At 39.4% G+C, this 21,941-nt stretch overlaps 1 protein-coding gene across 2 annotated transcripts in view; it reads right to left on the bottom strand.

Moving 5' to 3' along the window:
- CPA2 (carboxypeptidase A2) overlaps positions 1 to 21,506 on the bottom strand; it is a 34,360-nt gene extending 12,854 nt beyond the window's left edge. Inside the window, exons 1-6 of one of the 2 annotated variants that reach the window (XR_003567124.1) lie at positions 18,442 to 18,591; positions 9,158 to 9,239; positions 7,928 to 8,062; positions 7,101 to 7,196; positions 5,900 to 6,001; positions 3,446 to 3,544 (exon numbers count right to left, since the gene is read on the bottom strand). Coding sequence is in view for 1 of the 2 variants with exons in the window: in XM_027840164.1 (XP_027695965.1) it covers positions 3,446 to 3,544; positions 5,900 to 6,001; positions 7,101 to 7,196; positions 7,928 to 8,062; positions 9,158 to 9,239; positions 21,436 to 21,497 (576 nt within the window). In the remaining variant the exon portion in view is untranslated. Of the gene's footprint in view, positions 1 to 3,445; positions 3,545 to 5,899; positions 6,002 to 7,100; positions 7,197 to 7,927; positions 8,063 to 9,157; positions 9,240 to 18,441; positions 18,592 to 21,435 lie in introns of those variants that run through there. The other variant, XM_027840164.1, reaches the window with a different exon arrangement.
- Positions 21,507 to 21,941: the final 435 nt, after the last annotated feature.

Raw genomic sequence — 21,941 nt, 5'->3', positions numbered from 1 at the left:
ATCCTGTCTCTACTACTGTGTGACCATGGACAGGTCATTTAACTTCTCTTAGCCTCAGTTTCCCCATCAGTAAAATGGGAATAATAATACCTACTTCACAGGGTTGTTGTGAGGATCAAATGAAATGATGTACATAAAGATTTCTTGTAAACATTAAAGTACTATATAAATGGCATTTGTCATTACTATTATTGGAAAGGCCTCAGAAATCATCTAAAGCATGAATTCCCTCTATATCTCTGACCAGTGGTCATCCAGCTTATGCTTAAAAGTCATCTAGTGACAGGGAACTTACTAGCTACTGAAGCATGCCATTCCAAGACCAGCTTCAATAGGAAACTCTGTCAACCTAATGACCAACCATGATTCCAGAGGTCCCATGATGAAACATTCTATCCACCTCCTGACTGAGAGGTAATAGATTCAGGATACAGATTGGGATATGTATTTTTCAGACATGGCCAACTTGTGTTGCTTGACTATGTATATTTGTTACAAGAGTTTTCTTTTTCCTTTCTTTTTTTGGGAGACGAGGCAGGAGAAAAAAATAGATTTGTTAATTTAAAAATATGTTAAAATAAAAGAAATTCAAAAAATAGGAAGGGAGTTCCTTAATTGAGCCCAAATCTTTCTCCATGCACTCATAAAGTTCTATTCATTTATTCTAGTTTTGTCCTCAGAAGTCAAGTAGAACCTCAACCTCCTCCAGTGCGGTTTTCTGCAATGTAAAGCATGTAGGATCACCCATCTATGGCATCTCTGGCTCCCCACTCTGATGACCTCAAGGACCAAAAGATTTGAGAATTCTTTTTTTTTGTTTGTTTGTTTTAGGGACACTCAACTCCTAGACTGGGTAACTTTTTGATAGGGCTTCACATCCACGTCAATTGAACTATACATATAGAATGACAGACTCTCGAGTTGGAGGGGACCCGAGAGAGAGGTCATCCAGTCTGATCCATATCTGAACAAGGATCCCCTCTACCACATTTCTGACCAATGGTCATCCAACCTCTGCCTAGCACACATTCTTTACTTGTTGTCTTGGACAGATTCCAAGTAAGGGATTACATTTGCTTATTTACATGCCATTACAGTGCAATTGTAGATCATATTAGACAAAGAGCTTCTTCACTTACGGCAGTTAGCCATCTTGAAGTATTATTATTCAATTGCTGAATAGCTATTTTGTATCACTCCAAAGGGTAACTGCATTTTAATTGTGTTGGGAGTAGAAGGCCTGGGAGGAAGGAGAGGACATCTCTCAGAATCTATATATATGATCTCACTTATAAGCAGAGAAGGATTTCTTTCACTGGTGATTTAATATTCTGATGTATGGTACGTCATTTCTTAATTACTTAAGAATTACTTAAGAAATACTGTACTGGGTCAAATCCAAGCCAGTGCTCTGTTTCTGACAGTGGCAGCTTATGGTATGGGAGGTCCTAGGAGGTAAGTAGGGAAAGTTGTTTTTTTGTTGTTGTTCCAACCTGTAATTTCATTGGTTCATACTCAACTTCCAGGAAGGAAATTCCTTCTTACCAACGCAGACAGGTGACTCTTCTGCAGCTTAGAGAATTGCCTAAGACCCTGAGAACCTAAGTGACTTGCCGAGGATCACAGTGCAGCCAGTATGGAAAAGGGGCAAGGCTTGAACCTCTAGAGGTCCTCCGGATTCTTAGGCCAGCTACCCCTGGCTGCCAGGCTAGTATAAGTATTGAGTCCCCAGCACTGTGGAGGATGACAACTTATCATCATCATGTCATCTCGAGCATGCCATAAAAGTAAATTTACCCTTTAGGATGCCAACACTTTTATTGCATCTGAAAATTAACTTTTTTTTTTTTTTAGCTAGGCAATTGGGGTTAAGTGACTTGCCCAGGGTCACACAGCTAGTAAGTGTCAAGTGTCTGAGGCTGGATTTGAACTCAGGTCCTCCTGACTCCAAGGCTGGAGCTCTGTCCACTGTGCCACCTAGCTGCCCCTGCAAATTAACTTTTAAAGCTTTGGTTTCAGTAGCCATGCTAGTATTCCAGGAGTCAGTGAACAAGGCATTCCATTCTTGCCCCTAACGATTTTTATAAATGTTGATCATTTAACTTCTTAGCTTTTATTTTTCCATGCTAAAGAGTCATCTTTTTTTTTTCTAATCTGTATACTGAAATTCTTTCTTTCTCTTGGAGGAGGTAGTAAGACTGCTCATCTGGAGTAAAAAAGATCTGGGCTCTAACCCCATCTCTGCTAGTAGAATGTAAGCTCCTTGAGGGGAGGGATTGATTAATTTTTGTTTTCCTATCTCAGTGCTCAGCACAGTGACTTAAACAAGTAGGTGCTTGATGTAGATTTGGTGAGTTGAATTTTAGCCGTGAGGCCTAGGGTAAGCTGCTTCATCTCCTTGGGACTCAGTTTCCCTCATCTGTACAGTGAAGTCATATCTATAGATGTAGACATATCTATCTATCTCTCTAGAGATAGAGACATAGATAGTTAGGTAGATAGGCAGATGGACAGACTGATAGAAAACCTTTAGGTCTCTCCCAATTCTAAGACTGAGAGTCAAGGAAGTAGGTTCTGATCTACCTCTGTATTTTTGAGGGCAGCTAGGTGGCTCAGTGGATGGAGCATCCTGGGAGTCAGGAGGACCGGAGTTCAAATCTGGCCACAGACACTTACTCGCTGTGTGACCCTGGGCAAGTCACTTAACTTTTGTCATATGTAAAACGAGTCGGAGAAAGAAAGGGCAAGCCACTCCAGTATCTTTGCCAGGAAAACCCCAAGTGGCGTCGCCGAGAGTCGGACACAGCTGAAGAGACTGAACAACAGTAACAGCAAATCTTGAGCAAGTCACCTCTACTCTACTTCACAGTATTAGCCTCTTAAAAAAAAAAAAAAAAACAACCAAAAAAAAACAAACCCAACAAACACAATATTGCCCACTTTAAAAAAAAAAAACAAAAAAAGACAAACCCAACAAACATAACATTACCCTCTCTAAAAAAAAAAGCAACCAAAAAAAAAAAAACCAACAAACACAACATTACCCTCTTAAAAAAAAAACAAAAAAAACCAAAAAAAACCCCAACAAACACAACATCACCCTCTTTGAAATAAGAGGATTGGACTACATGATGTCTAAGGTCCTCTCTAGGTCTCGCAGTGAATATATTAATTGCCCTCCTCCAGCCCTATCTTTCTTAAGGCAAAATGACCAGATAGGCACATGGGTTTTTAGGCACAGGTACTACTCTAACCTGATACATTGTAGAAACAAAAGCAAAAAAGAGATTATTGGACGGATTACTGGTATGTCAGTTCTGAATTTTTTTTTAAATGTATGATCTGACCCTTTATGTTTAAACCAGCATGGCCACTGGTACTGCACGTGTGGAGGACTCAAAAGTGGACCTAGAAAAAATAAATCTATAATTTTAGGTGAAATGACCTGATTGGCTGTCCACAATGCTGTAGCTTGGGTAACCCACTCTCGGGCATGGATCCCAGCATCTAACCAGATGGCAGACTTGTTTCCTCCAGTGCTAAACTGTAAAACAAAAGGTAAATGATGTATGAGACCTTCCCTATCTCCACTCATTCTTTTCTTATCCCTTCCTTCTCTCCCATGACCCCCTTCCCACTCACTTTCTTTCCCCCTGTTCATTTACTTTATAGGATACGGGATAGAATTTGACTTGAGCATGGATGTTTCTGACAGCTCGACGAGTTTTAGGTAATTCTATTCCCTCTTTCATTGGTTAAAAATGTAGCATTTACACTACTACCTTACAACTTAGAAACTGGAACAAAATAACAAGGGAAATCATAGCATTCATCTCCCCTGAGGTCTTTAAATTATAAAGCTACCATATTTAGGGGATGATTTATGATCCCCTTCATGAAAACAGTGGAATGGGTGGGATAATTTCTGGAGGCCTGCTACAGATTAAGATTTTATAATTGAATAGAGTCTATTTAATCTGAGATAATCCCTTTGGGAATTGGATCAGCAGAATCTGGGAGTGGGGATTAGGGGGATGGAAAAGTGAAATATTGGGGGGCTATCAGCTTCCTTTTCTGGCTAGTAATCTAACTGTATATAGTAAGACCCATACCATCCCCATTGTTCCCCATGTTTGAAAATTTGGAATGATCTTTAACTTTCTAGTCTCCGTTATCAAGGCTTATTGTTTCTCCTCAGGAATCTCTTTCATTTAGCCCCTCTTTCTCTAGTAAGGGACTACCTTACAGGCTTGCATATTGACATGACTTCTTAATAGATCTGCCTGTCTCTAGTTCCCCCTCATCCTTCCCACCCGTCCTTCATAAGACAACCAGAATGATTATTTTTGTGCAAAGATCCAGTCACATCACCCCTCTGCTGAAAAATCTTCAGTGCCATCCTATTGTCTATCAAGTGAAGTTCAGACGTCTTTACCTGGCATTTTAGGCCCTCCACCATCTGACACCACCTTTCCTTTCCAGTCTTATCTCAATATCACTCCCCTCCACATATTCTACACTGCAACAAAACCGCACTGCTCTCTGACCCCCTGAAGAGACCCCTGCTGTAAGGACCTCAGTAGACTCCCACCCCTCTAAACAAAGAAGCCCCTGGTGAAGCTCAAATACCCTGAGTCACCCAGCCGAAGTGGAGAATTCCACTGCCTGGGAGTTTGAACATCAGCTAGCCACCCATTTCCCAGATATTCTCCCCAGCACAGCTTAGCAGCTGTCCTTGAACTTTGACCTGCACACCAGGCTCAGGTTCCCCTTTCCCTTCTCCAATGTCTGGTCTTACTTGACCCAGGTAAGAACCCTACAAAAATCCACCAGGCTTTACCAGCTTGGGCATCCTCTTTGATCTAGCATCCCAGCAAGACCACCCTGTTTCTATCTTCATTAACAGCCATTAGTATTTTCCCTCAATAAAGTTGTCTTGCTTTACTTTCTCAGCTGACTTTTATCTTGTGTTATGTTCTATCTCAGGAGTCTTCTCCCCACTTCTTGTGCGGTATCTTGGAATCCTTAACCTCACTTAAACTATACAAAGACACCTGGAGTCAGGAAGACTCATCTTCTTGAGTTCAAATTTGTCCTTAGACACTTCCTAGCTGTGTGACCCTGGGCAAGTCACTTAACCCTGTTGGCATCAGTTTCTCATTTATAAAATGAGCTGGAGAAGCAAATGGCAAACCACTCCAGTATCTTTGCCAAGAAAACCCCAAAAAGTGTCATGGAGAGTAGGACACGACAGAAAAACAACTGAGCAAAATTCTCCTTTCTCTGTGCCTGTGCTCATGCTGTTCCCTATGAAAAGAACAGCCTTGCTCTCCCTTTTCACCTATTGAATTCCTCCCCAACTTTCAAAGCTCATTTTAACCTACCTCCCATGTAAAGCCTACCCTGATCACTACTAACTCTATCCTAATTCCAGGTCAGCAATGATCTTCCTGCTCATGCCATAAAAAAGAAATTGGTTTGCAACTCTTTAATGCACTTAAATATAATACATAATATTGTATATTAGCATTTGTATTTTATTCAATTAATCAAGGAAATCAAAATAGTCCACTATTAAACTGATCCATAAGGGCAAGGGCTGTCTTATGGATATTTTGTGTTTTACGTAGTACCTAGTACAGTGCTCTCTCTATATAGGACTTATTAATTTCTGTTGAATAAATGGATTAATAAATAGTCATATCTCTACTACTAGACATAGTTTCCTTAAATAGAGGGACTGTTGTTTTTCATCTATCTCTCCAGCTCCCAGCCGCATACGATTTTACCCATCATAGAGTTCAATCAATGTTTGTTCAATCTTCATGGTACCTAGTCGCTGTTTGGAGAGGAATGAGCAGCCCATTGCAAACATCCAAACCATTTAAATGCAGGGTACCTTAAGCACATTCATGGGCCGTTTTTCAAAAGAATATCCTATTTGCAGTTGGCTCACTAGATCTGGGTACTGCTCAGCAAGGTTGTCCATTTCTTGGAAGATCTGAAATTTTAAGAGTACAGATAAAGCAAGATTTGTTAAATCAGCTAAGCATTTCAACTAAGGAGGATTTTCTCTTTCCCTGTCCCATTCTGCCAGCGCATTAGTACCAAGGTTCAGTTTGGTCAGCTGTATATTTAGGGATGTTAATGTTTTAATTTCAAATAATGTCAGATAATTCAGATAATTAATAATGAACCACACATTGCTACCCATGGTTCAAATCCCAGCTGAAAAAAGAATCATTTTGTAGCAGAAGGAGAAATATATTTTCTTATCCACATGACAAGAACGTATTCCTATCTTAACCATTCTAGGAGGAAAACTTTCTAAAATGGCTTCCCTATCTCCTTAAAGAGAAGAAATTGAACACCATTTTTGGTAGAAATATTTCTGTAAAATATAAGTCATATTCAGTAGAATGTTAGCTCTCTAACAGGGATATGCTTTTGGTTTTGTCTTTATAGCTTTGTCCATGTGTCTTTGCACATGGTAAACACTTACTAAATGCATGTCAAATGGAAATGAATTACATTTTCTTGGTGATAAGTTCTTTCTTCCTGTCTCCATACACTACTTTCCCTCTCTCCCCTCCTTATTTCCAGATAGAGCTTCCACACACCTGTTGAGAACACCAGAAACAGTCAACAGGTAAAGTCAGAGGAATGATAACAATAGGATCCCCTGCCCCAGGTATTCCCTACAGCTGCCAGTTAAGTGGCCTGATCCTTACCATTTTCCTAATTTGAGGACTCAGTGTTTTCAGGTCTTATGGAAACAAACTATCTGGATGCAAGTGTTCCTAACTTTCTTTTTTTTTATCATGGAACTCTTTCGCAGATTAGTCAAGTCTATAGACTCCTCAGAATGATGTTTTTAAATGAATAAAATAAAATACATAAGATTACAGAGGAAGATAGTTATCCTGAAATAATTATTAAAATACTTGTAAAAAGAAAACAAGTTCATGGATCCCAGGTTAAGAACCCTTGATCTAGAGTTTCAGGGAAGAAGTTGAGGACAGGGCTAGCTCCTTAGAAAGCTGAATATTGGAGTGAGGAAAACTACCTACTTCTTAAGTTAAATAGCCTGAAAAATTTACCTCTTCCAAGGTATGGTAGGTTCCAAAATTGAAGGTTCCACTTCTTTCTCTTCTTTGATGAAAACGCATCTCTTCATTCTCTTTGTCCAGCAGAACCTAGGATAAATCACTTCCATTTATATTCTGTTTGTGGCCACTCATTGGCATATAAGCAATAATGAAAGAAGTGGGGACCAGAGAAAATGGACAGAAATCTTAAAATAAGTGATAACTCAGGCCCTAGAAACCACTTTTTCTTATTGCACATGCTGGCTGTGGGGCTATACGTTGTCCTCAAAGGATGATCAATATCAAACTACAGGTAACATTTTACCAGCAATTTTCTTGGTCAGAAAAGGCAAGAGTTGGTCAATGCAAGGAAAACTTTAGCTAAATCACTTTATGTAAGAGGCATCCATGACCAACCAAATGGTTGACTTGCATAATGATAAAGGACTGTACCTCTGTTGGAAGAGCCGGGGGATTTCGTCTCCACCTTCACAAATCAAAATTGATTCAATTTGTAGCAAGGGGGAAGCAGGTATTGCTGGAAAAAATCTGAGGCCTTCACATAAATAGTCCTGTGGTCATAGCTCTTCAGTTCTATGCACACTCAGAAAGCTGTCTTCTTATCCCCCTCATTATCTGTAGATTTCACTCATAAGAAAATGGAAGGGAGGTTCCCACCTCCCATGGAATGGCTTTACCCATTGAAAAGGGGTCAATCAGTTGATTTCAGAGCCAAGTGGGAGTTACAGAAGAATAAAAGAAAATTATGAGAATGACTTTATGATTAGTTCATTTTAACCAGATAGACTTGGAAGACAAAAGATCTTTGGGGTACTCACCTGTACATCTTCAATCATGATGGAATAAGGAATTCCATGGGACTCCAAGAAAATTTTGACTGCCTGCAGTCTGGAAAAGGGAATTCGGACATGTACCTTCTCCCCTGCAGTGGTGAGGGGCCTCCAGAAATCAATCTGTAAAGGGAAAGAGCAAAACCAAGCTGGGACAATCATTCTAGGGCAATGGGCCTATTTTCACTTCACCTCATTTCGATAATCCCTTTGGTAAAACTATAATTTTGTCATGGGCAGTCTGAACGCTGAAATCACCAGCTTACTGACCCATTATTAAAAACTCTATGGTTCTTAATATAGTGTTAAAAATTCTATGGTTCTTGATATAGTATTAAAAATTCTCCTGTTCTTAATAACGATTAGACATTATAATGGACTGAATAAAAAAGATGATTCAAAACTTGTGGTTGTACATCATAACAAAGTTCATCTGTTAAAATGCAATAGTACATTGCTAATTTGTAAATAATAGCTGTCAATATTCAGAGCTTTTAGCTTTTCAAAGTACTATCATATCTAACTGTGTTCTACTGTTAGCCCCACAATAACCCTTTGAAATAGGCAGGCCAGGTATCATTAACTCCATTTTTTTCAGACCAAACCTTGAAGCTCCCTCTATCAATGTAAACTGACACCTGTTCTGCAATTTATAGCCCTAGAAAGTCACCTGGAGCACTGAGAGGCTATGAGACTTGACCAGGATCACACAGTCAGTCTATGTCAGAGACAGTCACTATCCGCATGCTGCCTTGCACGCCTATTTTACAGAAGGGGAAAGGGAGGCCCAGAAAAGTCAAGTGATTTGCCCAAAATCACACAGCTCATTAGGGGAAGAGCTAGGAATAGGACCTAAGACTCTTGAATCACAGTCACATATACTTTCAACTAGAGCTTGAATTCTGAAGCACTTAATGGGGAATTAGTGTGGCGTAATGGAAGAGCATGGTCATAAGAGGCCCTACAATCAAACCTGGCTCTCCCCCTTACCATCTGCGTGATCTTGAGCAAGTCATTTGATTTGAGACTCAGTTTCTTCATTTGTAAAAGGAAGAGGTTGGACTAGAGGACCTCTAAGATCCTTTCTATCTCTAACTCCATGCTAATGCTCAGTTATATTTGACCAGATGTATTTCCAGAAAAAAAAATCCCAATCGCCCTTTCTCAACTCTACATAAAATCCACTTTGATAACCATGGATCCCACCAGAATAGGTACCTGAAAGTGAGCTTCTGTTTCCAGTTGTCTTAGGTTTTTAACTTGTTCTTCATTCCTTGGTGTGATCTCAAGAACCTGGTCTCTGAAGAAGATAGAAACCCTAAGGAGGAGGTTTTAGACCCAATGCTCCCTGTGGCTGCTTTGTCTTGTCGTTCCTCGGCAGGATAAGTTTAAGGCTACAGATCAACAATTTGATTGGCAATCAACAGGGATGAAACAACGTGCTGGGAAACCTATGGAATGACTGGGCTCCATTTCTCTGGTGGGTTGTTTTGGCTGTGAGGTTTATAAATATGTTACATAGATTTTTTTTTTAATTAGAAGCCTGAAGAAACTCACAGCTACAGCCAGTCTTCAACATTCGTGCATTTAACTTGCAAGACTTTAGTGTTAGCGTGATCTTATTAGTAACCTCATTTTCACTTTCATGTGGGCAGCCATACACATTTGCATCCATGTGCAATAGAGAAAAAAAACAAGACGAGCAATGTATGCAAGTCTGTGGAGCAGCTGGTAGCTGACCGGGTCTTGTTCACCCACTGCTGTAAAGAGTGCCCCAGCATTCGTCGAATATTTTCATTATTTACCTTTAAAACTCAAGTTTTATGTTGCAATTATACTCCAAACAGTGCAAGTCCTTTGGGCTCTAAGCCCAAGTGTACAAAGTCAGTGATATGGCTCGGTGAGAAAATAAAGGTGTTAAATAAACTTCCTGCAGGAAATTCTGCAGGTGCTGTCACTACGAGTTTGGTGTTAATGAATCAATGATTTGTTATACAGTACAATGCCCCCATACCACCATCTGACACAGTGGAAGGTAAAATTCAGGTTTAAAAAAGTTTTAGTTTTAAGAATTTTATTTGCTGTACAGTATTGATGGTTCTGCAGATTTCACATGTTATGAAAAGTGAATATTGTGCAAAATCAATTTTTTTGAAATGTTAGCACAAAGAGAGAGAAGAAGAAGGAAATGGCACACCACTCCAGTATCTTTGCCAAGAAAACCCCAAATGGGGTCATAAAGAGTCAGACACAACTGAAATGACTGAACAACAACAAAAATAGCACAAAAGGCCACAGAATTCTAGGGAATTACTAGCAAGAAAAAACTTTTTGCATGTTTCCAATTTTATTTTTGTGAATGTCATTTTGTGGGTTATTTCATGGTTACTCTGTCAGGAAAAATGCATGTTATCAAAATTAATGTTATGTTATAAAGAATCGTATGCAGAAAATTGTATTTTCAGCACTCTCTAGTAAACGATTACAGTTTTTGGTGATCACAGGAAGCTAACCCCCATTTCAAGTAGGTTCAATGTATCAACATTTCATTTTTTACTTTTGTCTGTTTTCAAGGAACATTACCCCTGTGAAAGAGAGGATTGACTGTATATATGAAATCTGCCTTATCGATTATAAGATGAAAGTCTAAAGATCAAAAAATCTCCTAAATTAGAGTCAATTTATCTGCCAAGTACACTGGTCCTCAATAATACCATTACACCTGATGATCAGCAAAGTTGCCCCCTGCTCCCCATACCCCAAGCATGGACAGAAAAAAAGGCTCGGGAGATATCTGTCAATTGAATAGCCACTTAAAACAGCAAGGGGTTGGTAAATCTCTTCTATGTCCTATGTAGAAAAATCCAGGACAATCTATAAGTCAATCAACCCATATGGCAAGAAAGCTGGCAAACTAATCCTGGGAGAGGGGGGTATTCAGAGTATAAAGTACATTCTCACTTGAGCTTCTTAATATTAATTTGTATTTATTTTGCATATATTTCATAATTAATTATCTCTATGGACACTGCTTCCCCTAGTAAAATACTAGCTTCTTGAGAGCATGTGTGGCTTTGTATTTGTATTCCTAATACTGAACATAGTGACCTGCTTACACAAGCCAGTGCTACATAAGCACTTAATAATGAATTGAATTGAATTGAATTCATGAATGAAGATCCAGCAAAGGAGACAGAGACTGAGTGGTCGGACAGATGGGAGGAGAACCAGGAGAGACCACTCATAAAAACCCAGAGAGAAGAGAGCATCAAGATGAAGAAGGTGACTGACAGCATTAAAAGCTGAATGAAGAGAGTTCAAGAAGAATGAAGACTGAGAAAAAAGGCCATTAGATTTGGCAATTTAAAGATCATTGGTAACTTTGGAGAGAGTAGTCTCAGTTGAATGATGAGATTGGAAGCCAGACTCCAAAGACTTAAGAAAATAGTGAGAGAAAATGAAATGGGGGTATTTATGGGGCAGCAAGGTGATGTAGTAGATAGAGTTGCTGGGTCTGGAGTCAGGAAGACCTGGGTTCAAATCTAGCTGCAGACCTTCCTACCTCTGACCTTTGGCAAGTTACTTAACTACTGTTTGTCTCAGTTTGCTTACCTGTAAAATGGGGATAATAATTGCACTCACCTCCCAGAGTTGTTGTAAGGATCAAATGAGATAATGATTGTAAAGTGCTTGGCACATACTACGTTAAACTATTGTTATTATTATTATCATTATTATCTGTTATAGCTTCTCAGGGGCACAAACTAATCAAGTGAGGGTTTTTTGAGGATGGGCAATGTAAGAAAGATTTTAGGGGGTTAAGCTTCCACAGCAGGATAAGAAATTCCAAGATCTTATGGATAGTCCCTCAAACAATCAGAAAGTGCTCCAAACTTTTCTGTAAACAATTAGTTCCTTAAGAAAGAGCCCTAGAGGCTAAACCAGTTGCAACCCGTTGGGTTCAAGCACGAGGCTTCGATCAGGCAAAGGCTTTTCTCCACTGTGTTTGCTTAATAAGCTTATTGAATATGAACTGACACACCCCAAGGGCGGAGATAGCCGCCATTTTTTAACGTGGGACCCATGAGGTGGGCAGAGTTAATGGAACATGGACAAATATGGGACGGGCTGTCCAGGAAGGGTGTAACTCAGATGAGCCAGACCAATAGTAGCCCTGATGGGTGGAATATGGATCTTACTAATGGTTTAAAAGTTGATTCTACCACTGAACCAGTGCCCACGTGCTACTAAAGTGCGTTGTGCCCACTTTCCTTCACTCACTCACTGTAGTAGATTTTTGTTTCAGATTTTTCTAACAGGTGAGTCAGGTATAACCAGGTAAAATGAATATCAAGGGAAGCCTTGTTAATGAAAAGAAATCACTGAACATGTGGCTTGAGGGCATTTCGAAAGGGGAAGGGGGCGGATAATGCCGTCCATGTTGCCTTGGTAAAGATGGTACTATTGGGGTAGCTAGGTGGCTCAGTGGATAGAGCATCGGCCCTCGAGTCAGGAGGACCTGAGTTCAAATCCAGCCTCAGACACTTGACACTAGCTGTGTGACCCTAGGCAAGTCACTTAACTCCAATTGCTTCATTTAAAAAAAAAAAAGACCTAGTGAAAATGAGCATAATCTTTCAGGGGAGGAGATGGATATTCAACGAAATAGGGGACATCCATACCTTCCTGATAAAAAGATCAGAGCTCAACAAAAATTTGATCTTCAAATACAAGACTCAAGAGAGGCATAAAAAGGTAAATGGGACAGAAAGAAACAACATGTTATTAATAAGGGCAAACTGTTTACACCCCTATAAGGGAAGATGACACTTATAACTCTTGAGAACTGTATTATTATTACACCATGTTAAAGGGGTATACATAAAGGGAGTGGGTATAAATTGACTTTGATGTAATGATGAAAAAATCTAATCAAGTGGGTTAAATGGATCCAAGTAAGTGAATTAATCTGATCTAACTAAGAAATTTACTGAGAGAAAAGGAAAGGAGGAGGCAGACAAGGGTAAATTCCATCACAGGAAAAGGCACAAAAACCTATTACAGCAAAGGGAAAGAAGGGAGGGAGATGAGCTTTGTTTGAACTTTACTGTCATCAGATTTGGCTCAAGAAGGGAATAACAATCAGTTAGGCATAGAAATCTAACATGCCCTATAGGCAGTAGGAGGGAAAAGAGGAAAGAAAAGGGAGGGGGCTAATAGAAGGGAGGTGGGACTGAGGAGGCAGTGGTCAAAAGCAAAACATTAGTGAGGAGGGAAAAGGAGAAAGGAGAAAGAAAAGCATAAACAGGGGGGGAAAGGATGGAGAGAAAGACACAGATAGTAATCATAATTGTGAATGTGATATATGAATGTAATGGAATACTATTGTGCTATAAGAAATGATGAACAGGCAGACTTCAGATAAACCTGGAAAGACTTGTATGGTTTGATGCTAAGTGAAGTGAGCAGAACCAGGAGAATGTTGTGCATAGTAACAGCCACATTGAGTGATGACTGACTTTGATAGACTTAACCCCTCTCAGCAATACAAGGATCTAAGACATCTCCAAAAGCCTCATGATGGAAAATGCTATCCACATCCAAAGAAAGAACTATGGAGTTTGAATGCAGATCAAAGCATACTATTCGCTATTTTCTTCTTCTGTTGTGTTTTGTTTCCTCTTTCTGGTGGTTCCTCCTATTAGTTCTAACTCACTCTTACAACATCACTAATGTGAAAATATGTTTAACAGGAATGTGTATGTATAGCCTATATTAAATTGCGTGCCTTCTTGAGGAGCGAGGTAGGGAGGGAGGGGGAGAAAAATTTAAAACTCAAAAGCTTATGGAAGTGATTATTGATAAATTAAAATAAATCAATAAAAAAAGAAAAAAAGAACTGTGAAACAAATAAACAAGCAAAGACAAAAGACTAATTAAAAGGGTCAAGGTACTTGGTATGATCCATGGTCTGAAATCAGAAGACAGATTGTAAAACAGATCGTGCTAGACTTGTCTCAACTGCACAATGTCTTGTTTTCACAATTTTATCTTTTTTGTAATTCAGTATTGACTTTGATTTTTTTTATATTAACAAATTGGTTGCCTGAGTGTACACAGTTGGCTATTGACAGATACTTTTTACATCAGAAATAAGTTGTTTCTTGCCTATTAAAATACAAATTCAAAAAAAAAGATGGTATTATCTTCAGGCAGGCTGCCCCCATGAAACAGCATCATGCCACTTGGGCAAGGAACGGGAAGCCTAAGGTAGAGCTGTAGCCACAGAGGTATGTGATTCGGAAGAATGCTGAGTTTATCCCTCTAGTTCAGAGTGGTGCAGTGTACCTTTTAGCTATGTGACTTGTAGGTAACTCACTCTTTCTCTCTTGAGCCTAATTTTCTCATCTATTAAATGATGGTAATAAAACATATATTATCTGCTGGCCGTTAGGAAGAAAAGCCCTTTGTAAACTTTAAAGGGTTAGATAAACGTTCACTTGTTAATAATTAATTCTTATTGACTTTGTTAGGGCCAGCAGCAAATATTACACTTGCAGCTTGTTTGTTCTCAATACCAGCCTACCTGCGTTCACTTTCCTACCTAGAATGTTGACTGACTAGAAAGTCTTTAAAATCCAGTGAAAAATGCACCTCCTCCAAAAAGCCTTTATTTTGACAGATGAAAAAACTGAGTTTCAGAAAGGTGGTATAGTGACTTGCCCAAGGTCACATAGATAGCTTAGTAGTGGAGTCAGGATTTAAACACAGTTCCTCCAGCTCCAAAAGAATTATATTGAGCTCTCTCCACTTCTTTATCTGATCCCTCTTGAGACCAAGCTAATAATGATTGATGATGACAACATTTATATGTTACTTGCTTTGTGCCAGGCACTATGCTAAACACTTTACAATTATTATTTCATTTGAGTTTCACAACAACCCTGGGAGATAGGTACTATAATTATCCCCATTTTACAGCTGGGGAAACTGAGGCAAACAGTGGTTAAGTGACTTGTCCAGGGTCACACAACTAGTAAATGTCTGAGGTCTGATTTGAACTCAGGGCTTCCTGTCTCCAGTCCCTGTGTTCTATCCACTGCACCATCTAGCTGCCACCTAGCACCTTAGGGTGATTTATCAGTAAAACCTCATGACTGTGAAATAGAGAAAACTAATCCAACCCATCTAGATAAGGATCATATCCAGCACCTGACATCATTAGCCCCCTATGTGCTAGTCAAATGAATTCATCAGCCAAAATCCCTGCATTGTTCATTCTCCCTAGCCCGTGTCTGGTGCCATCTTCCCCATCCCTTTACAATTCTCTGTTGGCTTTTATAGGGCTTCACAAATGTTAAGCTTTTTCATGTGTTGTGCGTATCCCCAACTCTAAGTCCTGGGAAGATGAGCAAAGTAACCCTCAGGCCTTTTTCTTTAAAAAAAAAATATATATATATATATATATTTATATTTTTAATGTTTTATTGATGACTTTTTAGGGAAAAAAAGTCATTTTCCAATTGAACCCTGCAACCATTGAGTCCTCTTTCATAGGAAAGAAAAACAGTTAAACAACACCAGCTGACACGGGATTGCATCTGACAGCGTCTGCCATGTTCTACACAGGTGATCCCTCATCTCTCGCCTGAGAGAAGCATTCTGGGCCTTTTCTACCCATCCCCGCACCAGCCACTGTAAATCTTAATATCCAGTGGGTTAGGATACTGTCATTCATATTATGTGATCATTGTTGTTGAGCCTGGAGGTAGTGAGGGGAATTTGTAACATTTGTTACATCCTTTCATTCTCCAAAGCACTTGCAGTTGTCTATCATTTCATTTTATTCTCAAGACATTTTTGTGAATTTTGTTGTTCAGTCATTTTTCGGTTGTGTCCAACTCTTTGTGACCCCATTTGGGGTTTTCTTGGTAAAGATACTGGAGCGTTCTGCCGTTTTCTTCTCCAGCTCATTTTACAGCAGAGGAAACTGAGGCAAACGGGGTGAAGTGACTTGCCCACAGTCACACAGATAGGAAGTGTCTGAGGTCAGATCTGAACCCAGTAAGACGAGTCTTCTTGACTCCAGGCCCAGTGCTCTATCCATTGTGCCACCTAGCTGCCCCTATCTCATGAGACAGGTATAGTTAATAAAGGAAGTGTGAGAACACTGTTTCCTGAAAGGAGGGAGGGAGGGTTTGAAAATAAAGAAAAAAGCATAGGAAGGGGAGGTGAGAGTGTAGTCATTAAATACGCTTCCTAATTTTACCTAGAGTGGGTTCCCGTTTTTATAGTCACAAGGAGGTAAGAATTTTTATTTTCACTAAATTCAATAATTTAATTCAACACACACATATTTGGAAACAACTATATTCAAGGTACTGGCTAGGTATTATAATAGGTATTGTTAGAGATACAAAGATACAGAGAGGTCCCAATTTGTGTGAATAATAAATACTGTGCAGGCAGTTAACTAGACTACCTGAAGTTCAAATCTAGCCTCAGAAACTCATTAGCTGTGCGACCCTAGGCAAATCACTTAACCTCTGTCTGCCTCAGTTTCCTGAACTGTAAAATGGGGATAATAATAACACCTACCTCCCAGGGTTGTTGTGAGGATCAAATAAGATGTTTGTAAAAGCACATAGCACAGTGCCTGGCATATAGTAAGTGCTTAATAAATGCTTGTCGCCTTCATCCTTCTTCCGCTCTTCAAATGATCTCATGGATTCTAATTCCCACCAAGTTAATAATTACGTAAAATACATAGCATGAGTTCCAATAATGCAACCACTTTATTGTTGTGGAAAGTTAGGTAAATCATTTCCCCTTTCTGAGGATCAGTTTCCTACAAGTAAAAGGATTAGGTTAAATAACTGGTTAGATAACCTTCACAGAGGAGGATTTGGGCTTTAAAGGATAGGTAGGATTTTAATAGTCAAGGATTATGGAGAGGAGGGACACTTCTAAGCACATAGGCACAGGAAAAGGTAGGAGGAGGGTGAGATATGATAAGAAATAATCTTAGATTTGAAAATAAACAAACAAACAACATCTCCTAAGTATAAATACAAGGTGAAGGAGATGTGGCTAAGAGCGGTTTTTCTGAAAAGAGCTGGGGTTTTCAGTGAACCACAAGCCCAATAGAAGTCATCAATGTGAGATAGTAGCCCAGAAAGTTGATGCAATCTTACTACACTACATTAAGCCTAGTGTCAAGGACTAGAAAGATGACTCCATCTTCCTTGAACCAAGTCTGGAATATTGGGTTTAATTCAAGGTGCCACATTTTAGAAAAGACAATGGTAGGCTGAAGAGTAAACCAAGGAGGTCAACCAGAATGGTCAGGGACTTCCAGGATAGCATAAAGGAACTAAGGATGCATAACTGGAAGATAGGGGGACATAAGAGCTGTCTTCAAGTATTTGAAAGACATTTATGGGGGCAGCTAGGAGGCGCAGTGGATAGAGCACCAGCCCTGAAGTCAGGAGGACCTGAGTTCAAATCTGCCCTCAGACCAAACACTTGACACTTACTAGCTGTGTGACCTTGGGCAAGTCACTTAACCCCAATTGCTTAAAAAAAAAAAAAGAAAGATATTTATGTTAAAGAAATATCAATATTTGTTCTGCTCTACCCCAGAAGGTACCAAAAGTTGGAAGTTTCAAAGAGGCAAATTTAGGATTGATTTGGGGAAAAACTTCCTAATAACGAGAATGACCCAGAAGTGGAAGGCTATCTTGTGAAGCAGTTTAGTCTCTGTCACTTGGACTCTTCAGACAAATGTTGTATGAAACTTGTAGGGTATGTTATAGAAGGAATTCTTACTCTGGTCATGATTTGTCTAGACCAAGGGTGGGGAGCCTCGAGGCCACAGGTTCCCCACCCTTGGTCTAAATGGCCTCTAATTCTATGATTCAGATTCTGATCCACTAGGAAAAGTTGTATGGGAGATGGGAGACAGAGGAGGTTGTAAGGAGAGAGGGGAAGCTTCATTATTTTATATGTTTAGTTTCCCTTTCTTATTTCTTTTATATTTTTGCCTCCTTTTTTCTACCACCCCACTCATTATTCTAATGTCTGGACCACCCCACTTTTATTTTCAGAGAAATACAGGTATTTGGTGATTTCAGATAGCACTTAACCTTTCCATGAAAGTAGGGATAGGGGCAAGATTTGTGATTCACTGGAATAAGGAACTCTAAGGTGAGAGAATTCCCCCTACCAATGCTGGTCTCTGTAACTTGGAATCTAGAGAGCTGCCTGGAACAGTTAAGTGACATGTGCTGGGTCCTACAGTCAGCATGTGCCAGAGACAGAAGTGGGACCAAGGTACTGCCAGAACCAAGGTCAGATCTATCTACTAAGCTGTGATGTCTCTCACTGATAATATAGTTTATAGAAAGGTGCTGATATTTACGGCCACACTACAAAAAGGCGGGCTGAGCCCCTGTGAATCTCAGGTAACAAAAGTATAAAAAATAATTGAAAATAGAACTTACCCAACGAATGTTTCCTGGCAGAATATATACCCAATTAGAACACCAAAGAACAGGATAGACTTCATGGTCAAAGATTTTTCCAAGGTCCAACAGCCAACACCCACCACCAGATCTTTATTTATAGGGACTGTGGCTAGAACTTTGGTCCTCTCAGGACATGAGTAAATTCCCACATGGCAGAATTCCCACCAGTTTCAAGAACTCTCAAGGGAACAGTTAGACACACCTGCCATATATTTTTTTTTAACCAATCAATATATTTTCCATTCAAAAGATAAGATAAAAATAGCTATTAAGATTTTTTTTTTTTTTTAGAGATTAGATCTTTTAAAAATCTCTTTGGGAAAGAAAATATAGTTGCCAGAGTCTATCAAGGATACAAAACCTATTTATAGTTGGTTTATAAAAGTAACAACTAGGCTTTGCCCAGTGATAGGGAATAGATTTAAAATCCTAGAAATTGAAGTCCTTTCTAGGCCCACAACAAAAAGACCAGTAGCTGTTCAAAGACATAATCTACTATACTCCATTCAGCTTATTTGTTTACTTTATTTTTTTAAATAAAGTGCATCCAGAAGCACCATAGGATCATCTTACAGATGAGGAAACTGAGGCCCAGAAGGGTAGATTAACATACCCAAGGTCACATAGATTGGAAGTTATTTAGTTCATATCTGGTGGGATTCCACATTGAGGTTTTCCATTCATTTCTCTTTTCTAAAGCAGTCTCAATAGAACACTCGTTAACATCCTTTTCAGTGGGTGTCTCTAAACTTTGGTGTCAAACTCAAACAGAAACAGAGGCCACCAACCCATACAGTAGGATCCCTGCCACCACATATTAACTTGGAAAACCCCATATTAACATTAGTTTTTATTTTATTGTATTTTTATTTTGTTCAGTATTTTCCAATTACATTTTAATCTGGCTCAGGACACACTGGGGAGTATTGTGGCTCGAATGCAGCCAATGGACATATATTTGACACCTCTGCTGTAAATAATACTTCCACCTGGCCCCCAGCTTAAAATTCCTGGCATACTAGAACTCTGTTTTTCATTAAACAGTGAAAGAATGCTCTTAGTGGTTTGGGAAATCATGTTTTATAGGACTTTATTTACACAAAAATGGGGGTGGGGGGAGAAACTGAATCTGTGATTTCATTGGCATAGGGAATTCTCAGTGAGGAAACTCCCTCCACCAATGAAGGGCAACACTTTCTCTAACTTATGTCTAATGGGGCATTGAGATGGTGAAAGGTTAATGTATAAGATTTTCCCTATCCACGCCCAAGCCAAAGGAAAAGGGAACTTCCCTAATGTATTGTTCTGGGATTTGTTTCAACCCAGACCCACCTTGGGGAATTATTCCTTAGGAACAGGTCTTGAGGTAAACATCCAGGGACTTGAACAGTTTTTGGGTATTGACCAGAGACATTTTTGACATAACAAAGATTGTTCTTGAGGTCGGAGAGTTTCGGCCAAAACTCTCAGGTCCTTAGGATCAATCACCTGCTCCTTGGCTCCCTGCCTTCTTTGTGTAAGGATAATAAAAAGGGTCTCTCTTGAGAAAGGGCTTTAGGAAGTCTCCCCTTGGAGAGGATGCTCTGCTGTAGGGACTTTCCCAACCAAGACCCTGGGGGCTGTGATACAGGACTCCCCCAGCCAGATGTTCAGGAGTTGGTGTTTGCATTTCTTCCTCTTTATCTCTCTATCCTTCCGTTAATAGTCTTTGCTTCTAACATTGCATAATCACATGTAATCACCTTTATGTGCATGTATGTTTATGATTATTATCATTACTAAATCATTTACAAGCTAGGAAAAGTGTGAACGTGTCTTTGTGGGTACAGATCCGAACCTGGGAAACAAATTATAAGTGCTGCACACCTCACTGTTACAGATGGTAAATTGCTTGGGTCCTCCAGGAAGTATGTATCAGGGGTGGGACTTGAGTTCAAATCCTCCTATGCCGAGGCTGACTCTATCCACTAGGCAACATTGCCTCTCATACAAATCTTTTATGTAACCAGTCCTAACAAACGTGCCTTTAAATGTGAAATTATAAGAATTGTGACTGGACTTATCATTTTATTAGTATGGGGAATTCCTAGATGAGGAAACTCTCTGTATCAATGCCAAGGTATACCTTTTCTGCAATTTATGGTCTTAAAAGAGTTGCCTAGAGTACTGAGATAAAGTGATTTGCCCAGGATCACACAGTCAAGTATACATCAGAAGTGGGTAATCTTGGTTTCTAGGCCAGCTCTCTTTCTACTACTCAGTGCTGCCTTTACAACAACTAATAGCAAGAAAAATATCACCTCTCTGTCTAGCTAATTCTTTGTCTGCAGACATGATCATTTTTCTTCTGTTTCTCAAGTACTTATTTGATGAAGAAAGAATGATATAATGGTTCCTATTTAAGAAATTGCCTATTTACATATATAACCTATATCAAATTGCTTACTGTCTTAGGAAGGAGGGACAGAGAAAATTTGGAACTCAAAGTCTATTTTAAAAAATGAATGTTAAAAATTGTCTTTACGTGTAAATGGAAAAAAAATACTATTTAAAAGAAAAAGTTCTTATTTACCTAGCTTTATCTTTTTTGAAGAGGGGGCAGTAAATGTGAGTAAATGAGCAGTAGCCTAGAAACTAGGAATGTTGGCCTTCACTGGATCAATCAATCAATTACAAGTTTTATTTAGAGCCCATTGGATGAACATCATATGAAGCACTGTGAAGGATTTTTAAGTGAGGGAAAGTCTCTTCGGGCTCCAGACCTCAGTTTCCAATTGCTGAGGGGACCTCTCCACTTGAATGTCTTACTAGCACCCAAAGCTCAACATTCCGGCTATTACTGTCTGTATGATCCCAGACTAGTCATTTTCCCCTCTCTACACCTTAGTTTTCCCATCTTTAAAATGAATTGAACTAGATAATCACTAAGGTCCTTTTCAGTTCTAAAGCCCATGTCCAAAACTGACTCACCCTGTTTTCCTCCAAACCTCTTCCTCCTCCGGCTTCCTTACTTCTGTTGCTGGTTTCATCATTCTCCCAGTTGTCCGTGCTCAGTTATCTTTGGCTCCTTCCTCCTCCTCCCCTCCTCCACAACCAGTCAGTTGCCAAGTATTATAATTTATGCCTCGGCAATGTCTCTCCCATTTTTCTGTAACTTTCCATTACCATTGCTACTACTCTAGCCTAGGCTCTCATTCCTTCTTGCCTCAACTACTGAAATAGGTCCCTAACTTGTCTTCCCACCTAGGGTCTTTTGCCCAATGAATTGGATAATATGTGTAAAGAAATTTGCAAACCTTAAAGCGCAATATGAATGCTAGCTGTCATAGTTATTACTATTGTTATTATACTAATACAGTCTACTTAAATATGCCAGATTCATCTTCCCAATATCAATCTCAGTTCATTTCATTCCTCTCCTCAGAAACTTTTCATTGATTGGCTTCCCATTGCTGTGGTAGTCTAGGAAAAAAACC

This window comes from Vombatus ursinus, unplaced genomic scaffold (assembly GCF_900497805.2).
Source record: "Vombatus ursinus unplaced genomic scaffold, bare-nosed wombat genome assembly UNPS02014839.1, whole genome shotgun sequence".
Lineage (NCBI taxonomy): Eukaryota > Metazoa > Chordata > Mammalia > Diprotodontia > Vombatidae > Vombatus > Vombatus ursinus.
The sequence above is the reverse complement of the archived record's forward strand: the minus strand, read 5'-3'. Positions and strand labels throughout refer to the sequence as shown.